This window comes from Papaver somniferum, chromosome 11 (assembly GCF_003573695.1).
Source record: "Papaver somniferum cultivar HN1 chromosome 11, ASM357369v1, whole genome shotgun sequence".
NCBI classification, from domain to species: domain Eukaryota; kingdom Viridiplantae; phylum Streptophyta; class Magnoliopsida; order Ranunculales; family Papaveraceae; genus Papaver; species Papaver somniferum.
Window position 1 is genome coordinate 108,590,008 of NC_039368.1, and position 21,011 is coordinate 108,611,018.

At 37.5% G+C, this 21,011-nt stretch overlaps 1 protein-coding gene across 1 annotated transcript; it reads left to right on the plus strand.

Annotated features, from left to right (window-relative positions):
* Nucleotides 1-11,219: 11,219 nt before the first annotated feature.
* LOC113321899 (FACT complex subunit SPT16-like) lies at nucleotides 11,220-13,948 on the plus strand. Its single transcript, XM_026569853.1, has 2 exons — nucleotides 11,220-11,339; nucleotides 12,245-13,948. Exon 2 carries the CDS (start codon nucleotides 12,268-12,270, stop codon nucleotides 13,489-13,491), a length of 1,224 nt encoding a protein of 407 aa, XP_026425638.1. The 5' UTR covers nucleotides 11,220-11,339; nucleotides 12,245-12,267; the 3' UTR covers nucleotides 13,492-13,948.
* The last annotated feature ends 7,063 nt before the right edge of the window (nucleotides 13,949-21,011 follow it).

Sequence of the window (21,011 nt, forward strand, 5' to 3'; positions counted from 1 at the left end):
TGTTGCACCATCATAGTGCATCACTGCTTCACTTCCAGCCATAATGGATGTTCATCCTGTGACAACAACATCTTCATCTCAGTACCACCTCAATCCACAGCCTGCACTTCAGCTGCAATATCAATCCACTTCTCCTTATTATCCGCAACAGCAACACCATCCCCATTTCAGTGTTAATTCTTCTCAGCTCTTCTTTCAGTTGATTCTACCAACTCAACTCTATATTGCAGTATCACCAGAACTGCACCAGATCACTACTGCCATCTTGTAGTTCAACTGCAATCCTCTCCTTATTGTCCTCACCGGCTCTTACTGTAACTCTTAACTCAACAGCTGCATCCATTTCCTGCTTTAATTCCATCTGTCTTGCACCTGAACTTTATATCTAAGAACATGACATATGATCAGAACAAAAAAGCAACTAACAAAAAAATTATCAAATTACTTCTGAAAAACAAAACAGAGAGATGAGTTCTTCATACATAACATGAACTTATCTATTTATGCAGCTAACAACTATCAACTATACTTCTCAATAAAAAGAATGTCTTAAGCTACAGTATGACCTTACCGTACATAATGTTGTGCCTCGTGAGTGTGTTCTCGAAATTCTTGCTTAAACTGTTCCATATCATAAATTACCTGCACCTAGATCCAACGAGTATAATAGGCATAGCATAGTTAAGCAAATATGATTAGAAAACAATTTAACTTAATGAATGCATCACTGGTAGAAATGTAAGCCAGAGCTATGGTATTCCACACTATAAACCGCATAAATACAAGATGATGGCAGAGGGGACCCAAGTGGAGATGACCCAAAGGCGTTTTACTGATAAATTAAGTTCGGCGTAGTGGAAATGAACTACTGCGAACGCGTGCCAATAGAATAAGGAGACGGGCCAATATAAAAGAATCTTTTCTACAATATGTGCACCAATTTTATTGGCAGAAGTACAACCGTACAACAACAGAGCTACGGTTATGGTTAATTTTCTTATAGCTTATATGAGTTAAAGAATGTTTTGTTGGCTTAGTAACAAAGATAATGAAAAATAAATTGAATAAGAACAAGATGTACTTAGCTTTATTTGCAGAAACTTGATAAATGAATCATGTCGAATAGCATGCGGAACAAAAATGATAAGGCATGTATTAGATACGCTGTCTTAAAATAATATCGCCTGCTATTCCTCTAAACAGAGAGATGATACATCTTTTTTGACGAGTTTCCTACATGATACAACTATCGTTAGCGTTCCTTATTGTAGCATACAATAAAACGCCCTAAGAACTTGGCATTGAAACCACCTTGTTTCACACACACACACAATTGGGAGAAAAATAGAAAAAGAAAACATGTTTTCTCTTTTTCTATCCTACTTTACTTTTCTACTAAAATTAAATGAATTAATTTTGGGTTATTTCTCTCTCAAAACATGAAGTAAAACTTAGATTTTTGATAAAACAAAAAGAAGAAATAGTTTTCTGTTGTAGGGCTTGTAGTTCATGGGTGTGCGGTCCAATATAATATCTAAGGTTTTCTTCCTACATGTATATATAGGATATTGTCCTATGTAACTGGTTGATGTTGTTCAATATAAACTTTCCCCTGCCTTTTATCTTCCCTATATTTCCACTACAAAATGTTATTATGCACGAACTCTAACCTCGCACAGTGGGTTTTGATATTATCATTTTTCTTTTGGTTGCTATCATATCCCTAAGAGCAACTGTAATGGACGAGTAAACCTATAATTATGATCCAGGGACGAGAGGCAACGGGACGAAGTAAAGACTAAACTCTGGACTAAAACCAAATTCCAGACCATATTTGGTCTGGGACCAAGACCAAAACTATATATAGTGGAGCGGAGGTATAATCACCGTTTGGCATCGGGCGTATATATAATCTACGCCTGTTGTGAAACGTACGTAAAGTCACCGCCCCATACAGAGGCGTGTATATAAGTTACGCCTGGTTCAGGCGTTGATAAAATGTTCGCCCGTTGGGACGTTGATAAAGTTTACGCCCCACGTCAGGCGTTAATAAAATGAACGCCCCATTCAGACGTAGATTATACAAACGCCCCAGCCCGGCGTTTATATTCTTAACGCCCCATCCAGGCGTTGATAAAGTGTACGCCCCATTCAGGTGTTGATATAATTAACGCCTCAGGCCAGGCGTTGATAAGTGTACGCCCATTCAGGCGTTGATATAATTAACGCCCCATGTCAGGCGGTGATATAATTAACGCCCCATTTCGGCGTTGATATAGTTAACGCCCCAAGCTTGAGTTTAAAAAAAAAAAAAAATACTTAGACAAAATTGATTTTGAAATTTTTTTATACCGTTGGTAATTCGACCGTTGAAGAAAATGGAACGTTGAAGAAAATGGAACGTTGGATAATTTGGAACGTTGGAAAGTTCGGAAGACATTTCGGTTTTTTCGGAATAAACACCTATATATACACATGAGATCCTGTGACATTTTCCCACGACCAATACTTCAAACTATCCACACCAATAAGAAGAAATATTGTTTCTGCTTTCAAATCAGTTGGAAAATTACACGGATTCGCTTACAATGGCACCAAGAGTAGCACGAGGTCCAAATTTTACGACAATCGAAGATGTAACAATGTGTAAAATTCATTTATCTATATCTCAAGATTCTAGTGTTGGAGCTGATCAATCAGAGGCGACGTTGTGGACTCGTATCAAGGATGATATTGAACTTCATTTTCCTAATAATCCAGAGCGGTCTTGGAGTTCTTGGCAAAAACGATATCAGGGAATAAGTAAAGATGTGGCGTTATTTTCGGCAAAAGAGGCAGAAGTTGAAGGTGAATATCATACTGGATGGGGTCCTGAAAAGAAGGTAAGCATTCTTGATTTTTCCAACCATTGTTTTCTAATATTAATAAGCGCCCATGTACTTAAGTGTTTTTAAAAACATTAACAGCTTGAAGAAGTTAACAAGAGGTTCAAGGAATGCAACGATGGGAAAAAATTTAAGCACGAAGAGTGCTACCAAGTTGTGTTAGAAAATATAAAATATAATCGACGATCGACTTTTGTATTCGATACGACGCATGATTTGGACACTTATGAGAATAACGAGGAAGATGATGAAGGACCGCAAACAACAACTCAAGGAGAGACCGGTAACGACACAGATGGGGGAGACATAGAGAACACATATCTTCGTAAGATGGGGAAAAAAGCAGCAAAAAGATTGAAGAAAACAGGGAGAGAGAATCCAGTCACCAAGAGGAATTGATGGGAATAATTATTAAAGAACAACAAAATTTCAACTCATTACCAAGCACAATCAAGATTCAAGATGGAACAAAGAGCAGCAGAGTTTGCAGCAAAACAAGCTGAACATGCTGCAAAAATAGCCAAGCAAGCTGAAGACGAAGAATTTCGCATCATTATGATGGATCTTGAAAAAATGGAACCTGTACAACAAGAGTACTTCCGACTTCGCAGGGCGGACATAGTTCGGAATAAAAGAAACCAATCTTAACACAAAGGCGGAATAGTTCAAACCTTAATTATTTCTCCTATTTAGTGATTATAGTATTATTAGTATTATTATGTTTTAAATTTCTTAGTATCTGAACAATTAGCATTATTATTATGTAATTTTTGGATTTTAAATTTACTTCCGTTGATTTGAATTAAATTTCTACTTTTTTGAAACATACGACCTTAATTAAAACTTGAGGATGTTTACATACAAAGAGATAATAGAAAGGAAATGACAAACGACAATTTTTAATTCCCATATTCTTCCCATATATATTCGATCAAGTCATCATGCAAGCGAATATGTGCATCTTTGTTACGCATTGCACATCGGCGTTGCTGAGCTCTAATTTGGGAAAACTCGTCACTATTGCCTCCTAATATATTAACCGGTGCTGCGTTGCTACGTTGTTCATAAACATGTGGCCAGTCACCGGGGAGACGCTCATCCTCGACTATCATATTATGTAAGATAATACAAGTTTTCATGATATAGGCAAGCACATCTGGATTCCACATTCTTGCAGGTTGTTTGATGATTCCAAATTGTTGTTGAAGTACACCAAATCCCCGTTCAACATCTTTTCTTGCACCCTCTTGCATCGATGAAAATATTTCCTTTTTCCTACCCACCGGATGTTTAATGGCCGTAATAATAGTAGGAATCTCTGGGTATATTCCATCACCTAGATAATACGGCATATCATATGAATGTCCGTTCACCTCATAGCTCACCGGCGGTGCTTTTCCTGTTACAAGACTTCGAAAAACATATGAACGGTTCATAACATTAATATCGTTGTTAGAACCGGGCATACCAAAAAAAGCATGCCAAAACCATAGGTCATACGACACCACTGCCTCCAACACGATACTTTCGCTCCCTTTATACGCGGTGTAAGCCCCAGATTCTGCCGACGGACATTTATCCCATTTCCAATGCATGCAATCTAGACTACCCAGCATCCCAGGAAATCCCCGGTCTTTGTTTTGCTTGAGCAACAGTTCAATATCACCAGCCGTTGGTTCACGCAAATATTCTTTCCCATACAAATTCACAATCGTCTTACAGAACCTACGAGTAGCTTCCAACACAGTTGTTTCTCATATGCGTAAGTACTCGTCTATTGCATCTGCCGCACATCCGTAAGCTAACATTCGTACTGCTGCTGTTACTTTTTGATGAGGGTTTAATCCTAAAACTCGACAAGTATCGGGCTTTTGAACAAAATATCTGTTTGCATTGGTAACACCTTCCACTATCCGGTTAAACAATTGTCGACGCATTCTAAATCTTCTGCGAAAAACATTGGGTGGTTGGTTTGGGTACGGAGAGAAATAGTCGTTCCATAGAAGTTCAACCCCTGACTCACGATCTCTTGGTATTCTGATACGAGTTTGAGGCCATTTTGAATTTGTAACAAGAACTCCCAAACTAACGGCCATGTTATTTTGCATAATTGCTATTGCATCATCATCCGAGGAATAAAAACTACTATTAGAAGAAGAAGATGAAGAAGAAACAGAAGAGCAATAATGAGCGGTTTTCTCATATTGTTCCATTGCTATATGAAGCAGAAGAGATGTATTGTTATTCATATATTGATTGAAACCAGTCTTTAAGTTATAACCCATTTTCAAGAGCATTGAAAAAACCAAAAAAATAGATATTTTTTTGGGTTCACGCAAATGTGTTTTCCAAAAAAGATAAAGTGTTTGTCAGTGACCTGATATGACAATACTATATATGAATAGACTATACTATATACGATATGACTATACTATATAAGATAAGAAAAGATAACTCCAAAGACAGTTCATCTAAATAGTCATAACAAATTAACCCTTCATATTATCATTATCCGAAGTGGACGATCTTGGTGCCACAAAAGGCATGTGCGTTCTCGGATTGGTATTGACTGAGGACATTGTTGAAGCTGATCCCTGATTCATACCACTCCAAACTTGTGATGGCAGGGTTTGGGAAAAGGAACCGTATCCAAGCTGAGGTTGGACAGTGTGCGGCATACGGAAAAGAGATAGTTGTTGCTGCAAATCAACGTTCGCATTATTTAGCCTTTGTATTTCTGCTTCTTTCGACATGATAACGTCCATCCTCTCCTTCGTTTGTTTTAATGTAAATTCGCGAAATTGTTGATTAAAATCAGCATTTTCTTGAAATAATGTGTAAGCTTCATGCTGTGAAGAAAAAATAAAATATATAAGTACAAATATACCAACAAAAATCGAACGTACAATAAAAAGTCGAAAGTACACTTACGTGGGATAATAGATGTGGAGGAGGGATATGTACATGTTGAACAGGTTGTTCAATTGGGACCGTATACAAGTCACCGACATATCCATATGTTTGGGCTTCCCAAATAGGATGAGTCACGTAATCTTTGGAGTTGGTTACCATTGTCCAGTATTGTAAATATATATCATAATCTTTAACAACTTGCACTATCTCTGTTGCATCGACCAAACCTTCTTTTTTTAGGCGTTCGGCTTGAATATTGCCAATATCCCCTATAACTGTGTGTAGTCTTATAGGAACAGCGAAAGTACAATGGTTTTGCCGCCAACACCTTTCACCAAGATACATGTTGTGTTGTACAGTTAGAAAGGGAATAAGAATTTAGTAAGTATGTTATATAGGAAAAAAGTATGTTATATAGTAGGTATGTTATATAGAAAAAAAGTATGTTATATAATAAAATTTACAAATTAACTCACAATGCCCATGTAAGAAAATATATATCTCGAGTCTGATAGCCGCGTAGCCGTGCATCCCATATCAGATGCAAGAACTTCTCTGTATGATTCCCATGGGGGCCATGTCACTTGTTCAGCAGTAAGGTTACTTAGTAAATCCCTACAACGGAAAATATCATTTGTATTCTTCGGTACATTCCATTTAGAAGATACGGGCCACTTTTTGTTCTGTACTCGCCTCTGGGATTTCTGGTCGACATATGCCCAGGTATTCATACCCCCAAAACTACTCCATCAAAATAATTAACCAATTTAATAACTTAGCAACAAAATAAACAATGAGAGGAAAAATAACTAGATTGAAAGAATACCTCTAATACTTGGAATGGACCACATAGTGCCTTCTGTCTCCTCCCAGATAAACGGAGTGCCGCATACAATTTCGAAAACGCAGCACCACCCCAGTCATACGTGGATACTACATCAAGATTTTCAAAAGCAGCTAACCATCCAGCATCAATATAAGTCTTTGCATTAGAAAAGAAAAAATGTCCCAAAACATACATGAAAAAGGCAATTGCTACTCTATGAGCAAGGGTGCTATCATTTTCAGCCGCAACCAACTTGTCTTCGGTGAAATATGACCTTAAATATTTAATTGTAATTGAATTTGAAACCCACGACGGTGCTTTTGGACAGAGCGTGACATCTTGGATATCCAGAAAGATATGCTCACGAACATGTTCAAATTGGTACTTCCCCGAATCATAAGGAACATCAGGCCCATCACCAATACTCAGTCCAGTCAACATGAGCCAATCTAGGGGGGTGAATCCCATCTCACCAAATGGGAAGTGAAAAGTGTTTGTTGTATCCCAAAACCGCTCAGCAATATAATCAACCATTGAATGGTTGGTTTCGCTACATTGTATGTCCAGTAAATTTTGCCATCCCGCTTTTTCAATAATATATTTAGCTCTAGGACAGTGTTGTGAAATAGTTTGATAGTGATGAATTACCGATGCCAAAGATCCACGATGTTGATACTTCAATTTGTGCTCCCCTGTAAATGTGATGTCCATAGTAGTGTGCGGTTTATCATCTTGCAGTATAGGAAACCTCCCTAACCGGGGAATATCAACCTCCTTAATTGTACCAGTAGCGATTAAGTTATAATCCTCTTCGGCTACAGATTTTTGTTTCTTGTTCGTCTTCACGCGACCATTGAAACGCGCTGTGAATTTGTTCAACATCTGTGCACACTCAATATAGATGCAGTTACATTATTAAAAGACCAACCCTCCCAAAATTTACATAACTACAATAATTTACAATAATTTAAAATTTATCCAATAATTTACATAACTACAATTATTGATAACCATATTCACTAAAATTAATTACCAACAGACAACATGAAGAAAAACAATAAAAGGAAGCTCTCAATTGAAATAGGTTGATTGAAACAGTTGAAGGGTGAGAACTATTTCCCACATAATCTACATAACCACGGATTTTTACAATACGCAAAAATAATAAATCAAATTTTTACAATACCACTGTGGAAGCTCTAATTTACAATACCCACAAATCAAATATAGATTATAAATCAAATAAAAATTTACAATACCCACAAATCAAATTTTTACAATACCCACAAATAAATTTTTACAACCACTGTGGAAGCTCTAATAAATATTAATCTCTATAAAAACATAAAACACACATACCCAATTTTTTCACATACATATTAATCTCTATCAAGAACATAAAACACACATACCCACAAATATTAATCTCAAATTTTTTTTTAGCTCTAACTATTTTAAAAAAAAATTTAACCAAATTTACATAATCATCAAATATGGTTTTTTTCACATACATATTAATCTCTATAAAAACATAAAACACACATACCCAATTAAATTTAACCAATTTCATATTCATATTTGTTCGTTAAAACCAAATTTTAGATAAACTAATTTTAACAAATAAAACCCTAAATAAATTATAGATAAAACAAAAGAGATTAAGAGAAAAAAAACATACCTCTTTTGTAACCCGGGTTCATCAAGTATCTTGGTTTTCTCTTTTCTTTTACTGCTCGTCACTGTGATGTTTTTGTTAAGAAGCTGTGTTTGTGGGCGGTAGAAACAAAGAAATAAAGAGGAGGTAGAAAAGAAAAGAAGAAGACGGGGAAGATTAGGGTAAAGGGAAAGTGAACGCGTGGGCTATACGTGGTGGTTAGAGATTGGCCGGGCTTTAATGCCACACGTGCTAGATACGTGTGTTAATGGAAGTCCAACACTATACGTACGCCTGCAAACCAAGCGTTGATTATACGTACGCCTGAGAGAAGAGGAGGCATTGATTATACGTACGCCCCACTCAGGCGTTGATTATACGTTCGCCTCAAATAGGCGTTGATTATACCTACGCCTCAAAACAGGCGTTGATTATACGTTCGCCTGATACAGGCGTTGATTATACGTACGCCTGATACAGGCGTTGATTATACGTCCGCCCCACGTCAGGCGTTGATTATACGCACGCCTGATACAGGCGTTGATTATACGTCCGCCCCACGTCAGGCGTTGATTATACCTACGCCTGACACAGGCGTTGATTATACGTCCGCCCCCCGTCAGGCGTTGATTATACAAACGCTTTATTCAGGCGTTGATTATACGTTCGCCCCACCAGGCGTAGATTATACAAACGCCCATTCTCCGAGCGTGAAATATATGTACGCCCCACAACAAGCGTATTCTTTATCAACGCCCCACAAGCAGCGTTAATTATATCTCCGCCCGGCCCAAACGAAGATTATAACAACGCTCCACATGCAAGCGTGGATTATATCTCCGCCTGACTAAATATACTCAACTGCCTTAACGTCACACTGCGTACTAAACTCAAATTTGATCGTTTGTTTTGGTCTTTGATCTTTGGTTTTGATCGTACCACTATGTTAGCAAAAATTACTTGGAGACGTTTGCATGATCCAGATACTCTGTTGGCTCAAGTAGTGAAACACAAGTACTACCAGGAACATAGCCTTTTAAACAGTGAAAAGATGTGTCCTGACTCAGCTTCATGGGGTTGGAAGAACATCAATAAAGAAATGCCAAGAATCAGAAATAACTCTTTGGAGGGTTGGAAATGGGAATAACATCAGAATTTGGGAGGACTTGTGGTGTCCAGAGATACTGGGTAATTTACAATCACTAAACCAACAGAGCAAGAATATCATATTCGTTGCTGAGCTAATTGAATGTACGGGTGAAAGTTTGAAATGGAATACAAATATGTTGAAAGTTTGGTTTTAGAGAGGGGTGGTGGAAAGAGTTAGAACAGTTAATATCAACAAGGGAAGTGCATAGAAATTGGTATGGAACCTAGAAGGCAATGGCAATTTCACTACCAAGTCTTTATATAAACAGATCGTGACTAGTGGGCAACAAGAACAACAACAGTATGGTGGTTTTTGGAAAAATATTTGACGGCTCAACACAATGCCAAGGGTTAAAACATTTCTTTGGAAATGTGTCCACGATATCCTCCCGCTCAATGAGAGGATGGCGAGAATCCTACCATCCATAAACAAGTCTTGTCCTCTGTGTGGACAACAGGAAGAAACTCTAACTCATATCTTTCTAAAATGTGAATTCACTTTGAGTGTTTTTAATAGCATTTGTTTTAACATTGAATTTGTTTTGAATAATCAGGTGCATATCCTTGGATGGATTAGGAATGGTTTACTAGAAACGACATCAAGGAAAGAGAGATACTCAACTGGCCAGAAACAATGGATACCATTCTATGGGCAATTTGGAAAGCTAGATGTGATCTAGTGTTTAGGAAAATTAAATCAAATGTTGAAAGCACTAAGTACACTATAACATCTTTAGTTAAGGATAACTTTAGAAGTAGGCTTTTACCAAATAGGAAGGAAGAGATAAACATTGCCACGTGTGATTGTATGTTAAACCCTCCTTTTATGTCTATGAAAATTAACGTAGCTGTTGTATGCGATCTTGGTAATAAAAATTCTGCAATTGCTCTGACCTGTTCTGATCATACAGGTGCTTACTTCGTGGCAAGGTGCATTAATACATCAGGAGCCAGTCGAGAAGAATTAGAGGAAAAAGCGGTTTCTTTGACGATCAAGTGGACACGCAATTTGCATCTCCAAATGGTACAAATTGAGAGTGGCAACATGAAAGTCCTTGAAGCTACTAGGAAAATGGTGAACAACATAAAAAAAAGCTCTACAAGGTTGCAGGACGGAAACATTCTAAATTTTTATGTTTGTATGAAAGGGATACGAACCCTTAACTTAATTCCAACTTCTGAAAACTCTATATCCAGAAGTGTGGCGGCAGTAGGTCTAGCAGAATGTTTAACGAACACATGATTCGATAATTCCTTTTTGCGTTATTTGAATTACCTACCTGATGATGGTTATGGAAACAGACACCAACACATCTAATCTTCGGGGTTTCTCCGTTTTCTTATTTAAAAAAAAGGGTTTACACAATCCATCAATTTGGTACTCACGTTTAGGGGTGTACATACCCTACCCATACCCGCCAACCCTACCCTACCCGTCAGTTTTTTAACCGTATTCTATCCTATCCACTATTTGGCGGGTAAAATTTTTCTTAACCGCCAGTAAACGAGTAGGGTGGCGGGTATAGGCCATATCCTACCCATCCTACCTAGGGGTGCACATACCCTACTCATACCCGCCAACCCTACCCTACCCGTCAGTTTTTTAACCGTATCCTACCCTATCCATTATTTGGCGGGTAGGTTGGCGGGTAAAGATTTTCTTAACCGCCAGTAAACGGATAGGGTGGCGGGTATAGGCCATATCCTACCCACCCTACCCGTTGTGCAGCCCTACTCACGTTAGCAGCCTTGGATAAAAGGACCCCTAGTTGATGAAAATAGAACTGATAACAATAAATTCCCGTACCAAAAAGAAAACTGAAAGAGAGAAGTGTTTGAAACCTCTGTTGAGAGCGAGACGGGACGAGACGCGACCCATAAAATCAGATCTTCCTTCTGATTAACGGTTTAGGTATGTATGATACGAATCCTGCATATGATATTTGTTAAGACCTTAAGTTTTAGTTCCTTTTACCATTCCTACCGAATTATTGTTCTAAATTTTAGTTTTAGGGTTTCAATTTTTTGTTCAAAACGATCTTTGGTTTGAGATGTACTTTTATTTATCCTCTTATTGCATGATTTCCATCTCATTGTTTTTATAAATCTTTGACCCATCACTGATTGATGTCAATCGGTGAGTTGTGCTGTAAAGATACTTTGGGTCAATTTTGTTTCCTTCTTTGTATCCATGTCGGAGAAGGTATCAACATGATGAGCTAATAGATAAAAGTAAACTGATATATGTATTTATTTACTTATCTTGATCTGTTAGTGATTATGTGCTTCTTTTAGTTTTTGTGGTTTAAATCCATACTGGTTACCGCACCTAATAACTTTATATGTATGTTTAGTGCTGTAATCTTTTATTAAGTCAATCACCGTCTTAATTTACAAACATAAGCACTTCAGTTAGAACACAAGACTTCTAGGTCAGTCAATCATATATATTGTTTCCTACTCTATCTATAACCTATCTTCATTTGTCGCTGATAAATTCCCTCCTGCAAGGCCACTGTTTCTAATACTAGCACACAGAGTTTCTTTATATATCTTGGTACATAATGATTCTGATAGCATTTCTTAGAAGTAATTAGTCTTATTCTCTCGTCATTTCCTCGCGATCAGATAAATGTCCCTGTGTTCGACTTATATAAATTTAGAAGTTCGCCTGGTGTCCTTGTTGTTGTGTAGTCATTTTTTTTTGAACTGCCATTCTAGCATCCATGTTTGATAAGTATGATAGAAGATAATGTCTTTTTGGAAATTTAATCTTTTCCAACGAAATAAGTTTTGTTTCCTTTCTATTACACACAGATTTAGTTTTACATCTCCTTTCAATGGACCACATGCATTGTTATCATAATCACTTTCTGCACCTCCTACTGAGACGATTTAAAGCAGTTGACCTCTCCGACAACCCAGAGCTTATTAAAGAGGAGAAGCGCCGGTATGATCAGGCACAACTTGCTTGCCGGTTGAAGATTATAGATAAACAAAGATTGTTGGGTGTGTCTAGCAAAGCAATTAGTTCTTACAAAAAGACTGGGAAGGGATTTATGTTTAAAGAAAGAAAATCTGCTCCTTTGGAGCTGAAGATGGAAGAAGAGCACGCAGTAATAAGGTTAACTGCTGTTACGGTCCTTCCGAAGGTAGGAAGCCAAGTTGGAGAAACCTTTGTTGGTACCCTTGAAGCCCATGTTAACGGGTTCCTATACAAAACCTCCAGCTTCCATATGCATTATTTTTTTGACGATATTAAAAAATCTTTCTTCCGACTTGGGGACAACAGGATGCCGCCTCTCTTACACTTTCACTTGCATAAGCCCATCATGATGGGGTCAGGAAAGACAACAGATATCGAATTCCATTTGGCGCAATGCCCTCTGGGACAGATGAGGTCTGATCATGATTCAGATAAGATTGAGAAAGAGAAGCAAATCAGGGATGGGGGCCTTAATGAAGATTTAAAGAACTTTGTTGGCAAAGTTAATGCTCTATGGAAATACCCGTGTAATCCACCTTTTCCGTTTGAAGAGATAAAGAAGGAGTACGAATTTTATGGGGTTCTTTCCTCGAAGCCATCAGCATTTGCCCTGACGATCTTTAACCTAATTGTGTTTGTAGAAACACCTTTCGTTATGGTGCCACTAAGGAAAATTGAGATTGTTAATCTGGCGCTGCTTAGACCTCAAGAAATTGATATGACAGTCATATTTCGGGAATTTAAGGAGGACGGTGTGCTTGAAATCAATTCAATTCCCTTAAGGTCGCTTGATTGCATAAAACGTCGCCTTAACCTTTCTCGAGTGAAGTACTATGTGAATGCTAAAAAATTAGACTGGAAGGCCATAGTGGAAGGCATAGCAGATTTCCCAAAAAAGTTCATAGATGATGGTGGATGGGATTACTTTAAACTCGAGGATCGTGATACTTTGGCCTACTACATGGAACCAACAGATTGCCCCGAGAAGTTCATGAAGAATGGTGGAAGGGATTACTTTAAAGGCGAACATTCTGATATTTCTGCCTACTGCAGGAAAATAGCGTTTGCCCCAGAGTAAGAATGAAAGAAGCAATGGGTCGGATAGTTAAGAAATGGTAGTATAGCAGGAGAAAGGTTGATTTCAGACAAAATAGTCTGGTGTTTTTTTTTGAATGTGCATGCAGGTATTACCTATAAAGCCAATGTTGCTGTAATGAAGATATTTTCGCAATCTGCAGTTTGTCAATTTCTTATGTTTGTCAATTTCTTATCTCACGAAGAAATTTGTGTCAGTAGACAGACACTGGAGCTTCTTCATTAGCGTTTCTATAACAGGTGAATGTTATTCTTATTTTTGCTTCGGTGACTTCCTTAGCTGGCTGGAGTTTCTTCATAAGCATTTACTACTTGTTTTTGTTTCAGTGACTGTTAATTCTTTTATGATTTTTGACAAAGAAGTATAGAGTCTTTTTTGAATATATACCTACAGTTTGTCAATATCATATTCTTACTGGAAGAAACTTATGTTAGTAGAATAGATGCGAGTGAGTCATCTGTTACTAGTTTATTACTAAGCAGATGCAGTGAATGTGTCATCTTATTTTCATTTTCTTGAAAAGTGGATGTATAGTTGTTTCGAAGAATAATTATCTTCTTGCCAGCAAAGAACAAAAAATTGGATAAAATTGGATAAAATTGGATCACGATCCCACATGAATACTGAGCACCAGCTATGAAGCCAACTATTCAAGCAATAACCTCTACTGTTGCACATGGGGGTAAACTTGGTCTGTATTGGTCCAGTTTTTGCCTCATCCCTTATGATTCGTAAAAACTTCCACCAACCCAATATTATATGGGTTATAAACTAGGACGACTGTAACTGCTGCCACTGTGAGAGGGCTGACTGAAAAAAATCTGAAAATGGGGTTTGTCTACGATTATTTTCTCCTCTTTTCAGAAAATTGATATTTTCGTCTTGTTTTAGAAATAGTGATATTTTCACTTCGTTTTAGAAAAAGTGATTTTCTCTGAAACCGAGCGAAAATACCATTTTTCTGAAACATGGAGAAAGTATCACTTTTTCTAAAACGGAATATAAAAGTATCACTTTTTCTAAAACGGAAAATTAGTCGATCCATAAACCAACATATTATTGCATGATGTGTTATGCATCATTTGTGGTGGTTTCCATAACGAAGATGCATTCAATTTTCGAGAAATGTGTCTGAATTAAAAATATCACTTTTTTTGAAACAGAGGGAGTACATTGTTTCATTAGTTACAACGGAAAAATTAGTTGATGCATAAACCAAAATACGGCTACATAAAGTATTATGTATCCTTATAGTGGTCTCCATAATGGATATACGTTTAATTTCCTAAAATTGTGTGCCTAAAATGATAAATAGCTCCCGATTCTTCGTAAAAACTCTAATTTGATATTGTTGTTTGCACTCATTGAGTAGCTTTATGTATACCTTTCCAACGAGATAAAATTCGTAAAATTCCAAGGCACAGATTTAAGTATGTTATATTAAAGTTTATCTTCCAATTATACCCCTAAAAAATAGTATATAAGTTTGACTAAAAGGGAGGGATAATTGTGTCAAGTGAAAAAGACTAACCATAGACACCAAATCCACGTTAATTTATCACTTAAATGATACAAAAAAGGGACCGTACTATTACAACCTTTGCCACGGTGGAAGGGGGCCGACCGAAGAACTTGACGGAACGACACCATTACGTGATTGCACGGATTCAGATTTGTTCAGAATTTTTTTTATCATAATTCTAATTTGTAAAACAAAATTGTATTAAGTCGATAATGTAAAAAACAAAATCTGCCAAAAATCTATCGTCGGGAGACTGGTTCCATCGCCGCGACATGCCGGAAAAAGGCACCAGAAAATAACTCAGATGCCGGACAAAGTCAAACCGGTCACTGGACAATCAAGTCAACCCGGTCAAAGTTAAACCAAGTCGAGATGAATCAACTCAGTGACATCATCGGGTGAGTCAGGGAATTGAGTCAGCTAACTGAGTCATCTGGGTGGAGAGAATTGCCAGGCGAACTGCCAATTTGCAAAGGCCAAAGTCTGTGTTGCACCATCATAGTGCATCACTGCTTCACTTCCAGCCATAATGGATGTTCATCCTGTGACAACAACATCTTCATCTCAGTACCACCTCAATCCACAGCCTGCACTTCAGCTGCAATATCAATCCACTTCTCCTTATTATCCGCAACAGCAACACCATCCCCATTTCAGTGTTAATTCTTCTCAGCTCTTCTTTCAGTTGATTCTACCAACTCAACTCTATATTGCAGTATCACCAGAACTGCACCAGATCACTACTGCCATCTTGTAGCTTCAACTGCAATCCTCTCCTTATTGTCCTCACCGGCTCTTACTGTAACTCTTAACTCAACAGCTGCATCCATTTCCTGCTTTAATTCCATCTGTCTTGCACCTGAACTTTAATATCTAAGAACATGACATATGATCAGAACAAAAAAGCAACTAACAAAAAAATTATCAAATTACTTCTGAAAAACAAAACAGAGAGATGAGTTCTTCATACATAACATGAACTTATCTATTTATGCAGCTAACAACTATCAACTATACTTCTCAATAAAAAGAATGTCTTAAGCTACAGTATGACCTTACCGTACATAATGTTGTGCCTCGTGAGTGTGTTCTCGAAATTCTTGCTTAAACTGTTCCATATCATAAATTACCTGCACCTAGATCCAACGAGTATAATAGGCATAGCATAGTTAAGCAAATATGATTAGAAAACAATTTAACTTAATGAATGCATCACTGGTAGAAATGTAAGCCAGAGCTATGGTATTCCACACTATAAACCGCATAAATACAAGATGATGGCAGAGGGGACCCAAGTGGAGATGACCCAAAGGCGTTTTACTGATAAATTAAGTTCGGCGTAGTGGAAATGAACTACTGCGAACGCGTGCCAATAGAATAAGGAGACGGGCCAATATAAAAGAATCTTTTCTACAATATGTGCACCAATTTTATTGGCAGAAGTACAACCGTACAACAACAGAGCTACGGTTATGGTTAATTTTCTTATAGCTTATATGAGTTAAAGAATGTTTTGTTGGCTTAGTAACAAAGATAATGAAAAATAAATTGAATAAGAACAAGATGTACTTAGCTTTATTTGCAGAAACTTGATAAATGAATCATGTCGAATAGCATGCGGAACAAAAATGATAAAGGCATGTATTAGATACGCTGTCTTAAAAATAATATCGCCTGCTATTCCTCTAAACAGAGAGATGATACATCTTTTTTGACGAGTTTCCTACATGATACAACTATCGTTAGCGTTCCTTATTGTAGCATACAATAAAACGCCCTAAGAACTTGGCATTGAAACCACCTTGTTTCACACACACACACAATTGGGAGAAAAATAGAAAAAGAAAACATGTTTTCTCTTTTTCTATCCTACTTTACTTTTCTACTAAAATTAAATTAATTTTGGGTTATTTCTCTCTCAAAACATGAAGTAAACTTAGATTTTTGATAAAACAAAAAGAAGAAATAGTTTTCTGTTGTAGGGCTTGTAGTTCATGGGTGTGCGGTCCAATATAATATCTAAGGTTTTCTTCCTACATGTATATATAGGATATTGTCCTATGTAACTGGTTGATGTTGTTCAATATAAACTTTCCCCTGCCTTTTATCTTCCCTATATTTCCACTACAAAATGTTATTATGCACGAACTCTAACCTCGCACATGGGTTTTGATATTATCATTTTTCTTTTGGTTGCTATCATATCCCTAAGAGCAACTGTAATGGACGAGTAAACCTATAATTATGATCCAGGGACGAGACCAACGGGACGAAGTAAAGACTAAACTCTGGACTAAAACCAAATTCCAGACCATATTTGGTCTGGGACCAAGACCAAAACTATATATAGTGGAGCGGAGGTATAATCACCGTTTGGCATCGGGCGTATATATAATCTACGCCTGTTGTGAAACGTACGTAAAGTCACCGCCCCATAAAGGCGTTATATAAGTTACGCCCGGTTCAGGCGTTGATAAAATGTTCGCCCGTTGGGACGTTGATAAAGTTTACGCCCCACGTCAGGCGTTAATAAAATGAACGCCCCATTCAGACGAAGATTATACAAACGCCCCAGCCCGGCGTTTATATTCTTAACGCCCCACGCCAGGCGTTGATAAAGTGTACGCCCCATTCAGGCGTTGATATAGTTAACGCCTCAGCCAGGCGTTGATATAGTTAACGCCCACAGGCGTGATATAATTAACGCCCCATGCAGGCGGTGATATAATTAACGCCCCCGGCGTTTCGGCGTTTATATAGTTAACGCCCCAAGCTTGAGTTTAAAAAAAAAAAATACTTAGACAAAATTGATTTTGAAATTTTTTTTACCGTTGGTAATTCGACCGTTGAAGAAAATGGAACGTTGAAGAAAATGGAACGTTGGATAATTTGGAACGTTGGAAAGTTTGGAAGACATTTCGGTTTTTTCGGAAGAAACACCTATATATACACATGAGATCCTGTGACATTTTCCCACGACCAATACTTCAAACTATCCACACCAATAAGAAGAAATATTGTTTCTGCTTTCAAATCAGTTGGAAAATTTTCACGGATTCGCTTACAATGGCACCAAGAGTAGCACGAGGTCCAAATTTTACGACAATCGAAGATGTAACAATGTGTAAAATTCATTTATCTATATCTCAAGATTCTAGTGTTGGAGCTGATCAATCAGAGGCGACGTTGTGGACTCGTATCAAGGATGATATTGAACTTCATTTACCTAATAATCCAGAGCGGTCTTGGAGTTCTTGGCAAAAACGATATCAGGGAATAAGTAAAGATGTGGCGTTATTTTCGGCAAAAGAGGCAGAAGTTGAAGGTGAATATCATACTGGATGGGGTCCTGAAAAGAAGGTAAGCATTCTTGATTTTTCCAACCATTGTTTTCTAATATTTAATAAGCGCCCATGTACTTAAGTGTTTTTAAAAACATTAACAGCTTGAAGAAGTTAACAAGAGGTTCAAGGAATGCAACGATGGGAAAAAATTTAAGCACGAAGAGTGCTACCAAGTTGTGTTAGAAAATATAAAATATAATCGACGATCGACTTTTGTATTCGATACGACGCATGATTTGGACACTTATGAGAATAACGAGGAAGATGATGAAGGACCGCAAACAACAACTCAAGGAGAGACCGGTAACGACACAGATGGGGGAGACATAGAGAACACATATCTTCGTAAGATGGGGAAAAAAGCAGCAAAAAGATTGAAGAAAACAGGGAGAGAGAAATCCAGTCACCAAGAGGAATTGATGGGAATAATTATTAAAGAACAACAAAATTTCAATACTCATTACCAAGCACAATCAAGATTCAAGATGGAACAAAGAGCAGCAGAGTTTGCAGCAAAACAAGCTGAACATGCTGCAAAAATAGCCAAGCAAGCTGAAGACGAAGAATTTCGCATCATTATGATGGATCTTGAAAAAATGGAACCTGTACAACAAGAGTACTTCCGACTTCGCAGGGCGGACATAGTTCGGAATAAAAGAAACCAATCTTAACACAAAGGCGGAATAGTTCAAACCTTAATTATTTCTCCTATTTAGTGATTAGTAGTATTATTAGTATTATTATGTTTTAAATTTCTTAGTATCTGAACAATTAGCATTATTATTATGTAATTTTTGGATTTTAAATTTACTTCCGTTGATTTGAATTAAATTTCTACTTTTTTGAAACATACGACCTTAATTAAAACTTGAGGATGTTTACATACAAAGAGATAATAGAAAGGAAATGACAAACGACAATTTTTAATTCCCATATTCTGCCCATATATATTCGATCAAGTCATCACGCAAGCGAATATGTGCATCTTTGTTACGCATTGCACATCGGCGTTGCTGAGCTCTAATTTGGGAAAACTCGTCACTATTGCCTCTTAATATATTAACCGGTGCTGCGTTGCTACGTTGTTCATAAACATGTGGCCAGTCACCGGGTAGACGCTCATCCTCGACTATCATATTATGTAAGATAATACAAGTTTTCATGATATAGGCAAGCACATCTGGATTCCACATTCTTGCAGGTTGTTTGATGATTCCAAATTGTTGTTGAAGTACACCAAATCCCCGTTCAACATCTTTTCTTGCACCCTCTTGCATCGATGAAAATATTTCCTTTTTCCTACCCACCGGATGTTTAATGGCCGTAATAATAGTAGGAATCTCTGGGTATATTCCATCACCTAGATAATACGGCATATCATATGAATGTCCGTTCACCTCATAGCTCACCGGCGGTGCTTTTCCTGTTACAAGACTTCGAAAAACATATGAACGGTTCATAACATTAATATCGTTGTTAGAACCGGGCATACCAAAAAAAGCATGCCAAAACCATAGGTCATACGACACCACTGCCTCCAACACGATACTTTCGCTCCCTTTATACGCGGTGTAAGCCCCAGATTCTGCCGACGGACATTTATCCCATTTCCAATGCATGCAATCTAGACTACCCAGCATCCCAGGAAATCCCCGGTCTTTGTTTTGCTTGAGCAACAGTTCAATATCACCAGCCGTTGGTTCACGCAAATATTCTTTCCCATACAATTCACAATCGTCTTACAGAACCTACGAGTAGCTTCCAACACAGTTGTTTCTCCTATGCGTAAGTACTCGTCTATTGCATCTGCCGCACATCCGTAAGCTAACATTCGTACTGCTGCTGTTACTTTTTGATGAGGGTTTAATCCTAAAACTCCACAAGCATCGGGCTTTTGAACAAAATATCTGTTTGCATTGGTAACACCTTCCACTATCCGGTTAAACAATTGTCGACGCATTCTAAATCTTCTGCGAAAAACATTGGGTGGTTGGTTTGGGTACGGAGAGAAATAGTCGTTCCATAGAAGTTCAGCCCCTGACTCACGATCTCTTGGTATTCTGATACGAGTTTGAGGCCATTTTGAATTTGTAACAAGGACTCCCAAACTAACGGCCATGTTATTTTGCATAATTGCTATTGCATCATCATCCGAGGAATAAAAACTACTATTAGAAGAAGAAGATGAAGAAGAAACAGAAGAGCAATAATGAGCGGTTTTCTCATATTGTTCCATTGCTATATGAAGCAGAAGAGATGTATTGTTATTCATATATTGAGTGAAACCAGTCTTTAATTTATAACCCATTTTCAAGAGCATTAAAAAAACCAAAAAAATAGATATTTTTTTGGGTTCACGCAAATGTGTTTTCCAAAAAAGATAAAGTGTTTGTCAGTGACCTGATATGACAATACTATATAGATTAGACTATACTATATATATGACTATACTATATAAGATAAGAAAAGATAACTCCAAAGACAGTTCATCTAAATAGTCATAACAAATTAACCCTTCATATTATCATTATCCGAAGTGGACGATCTTGGTGCCACAAAGGCATGTGCGTTCTCGGATTGGTATTGACTGAGGACATTGTTGAAGCTGATCCCTGATTCATACCACTCCAAACTTG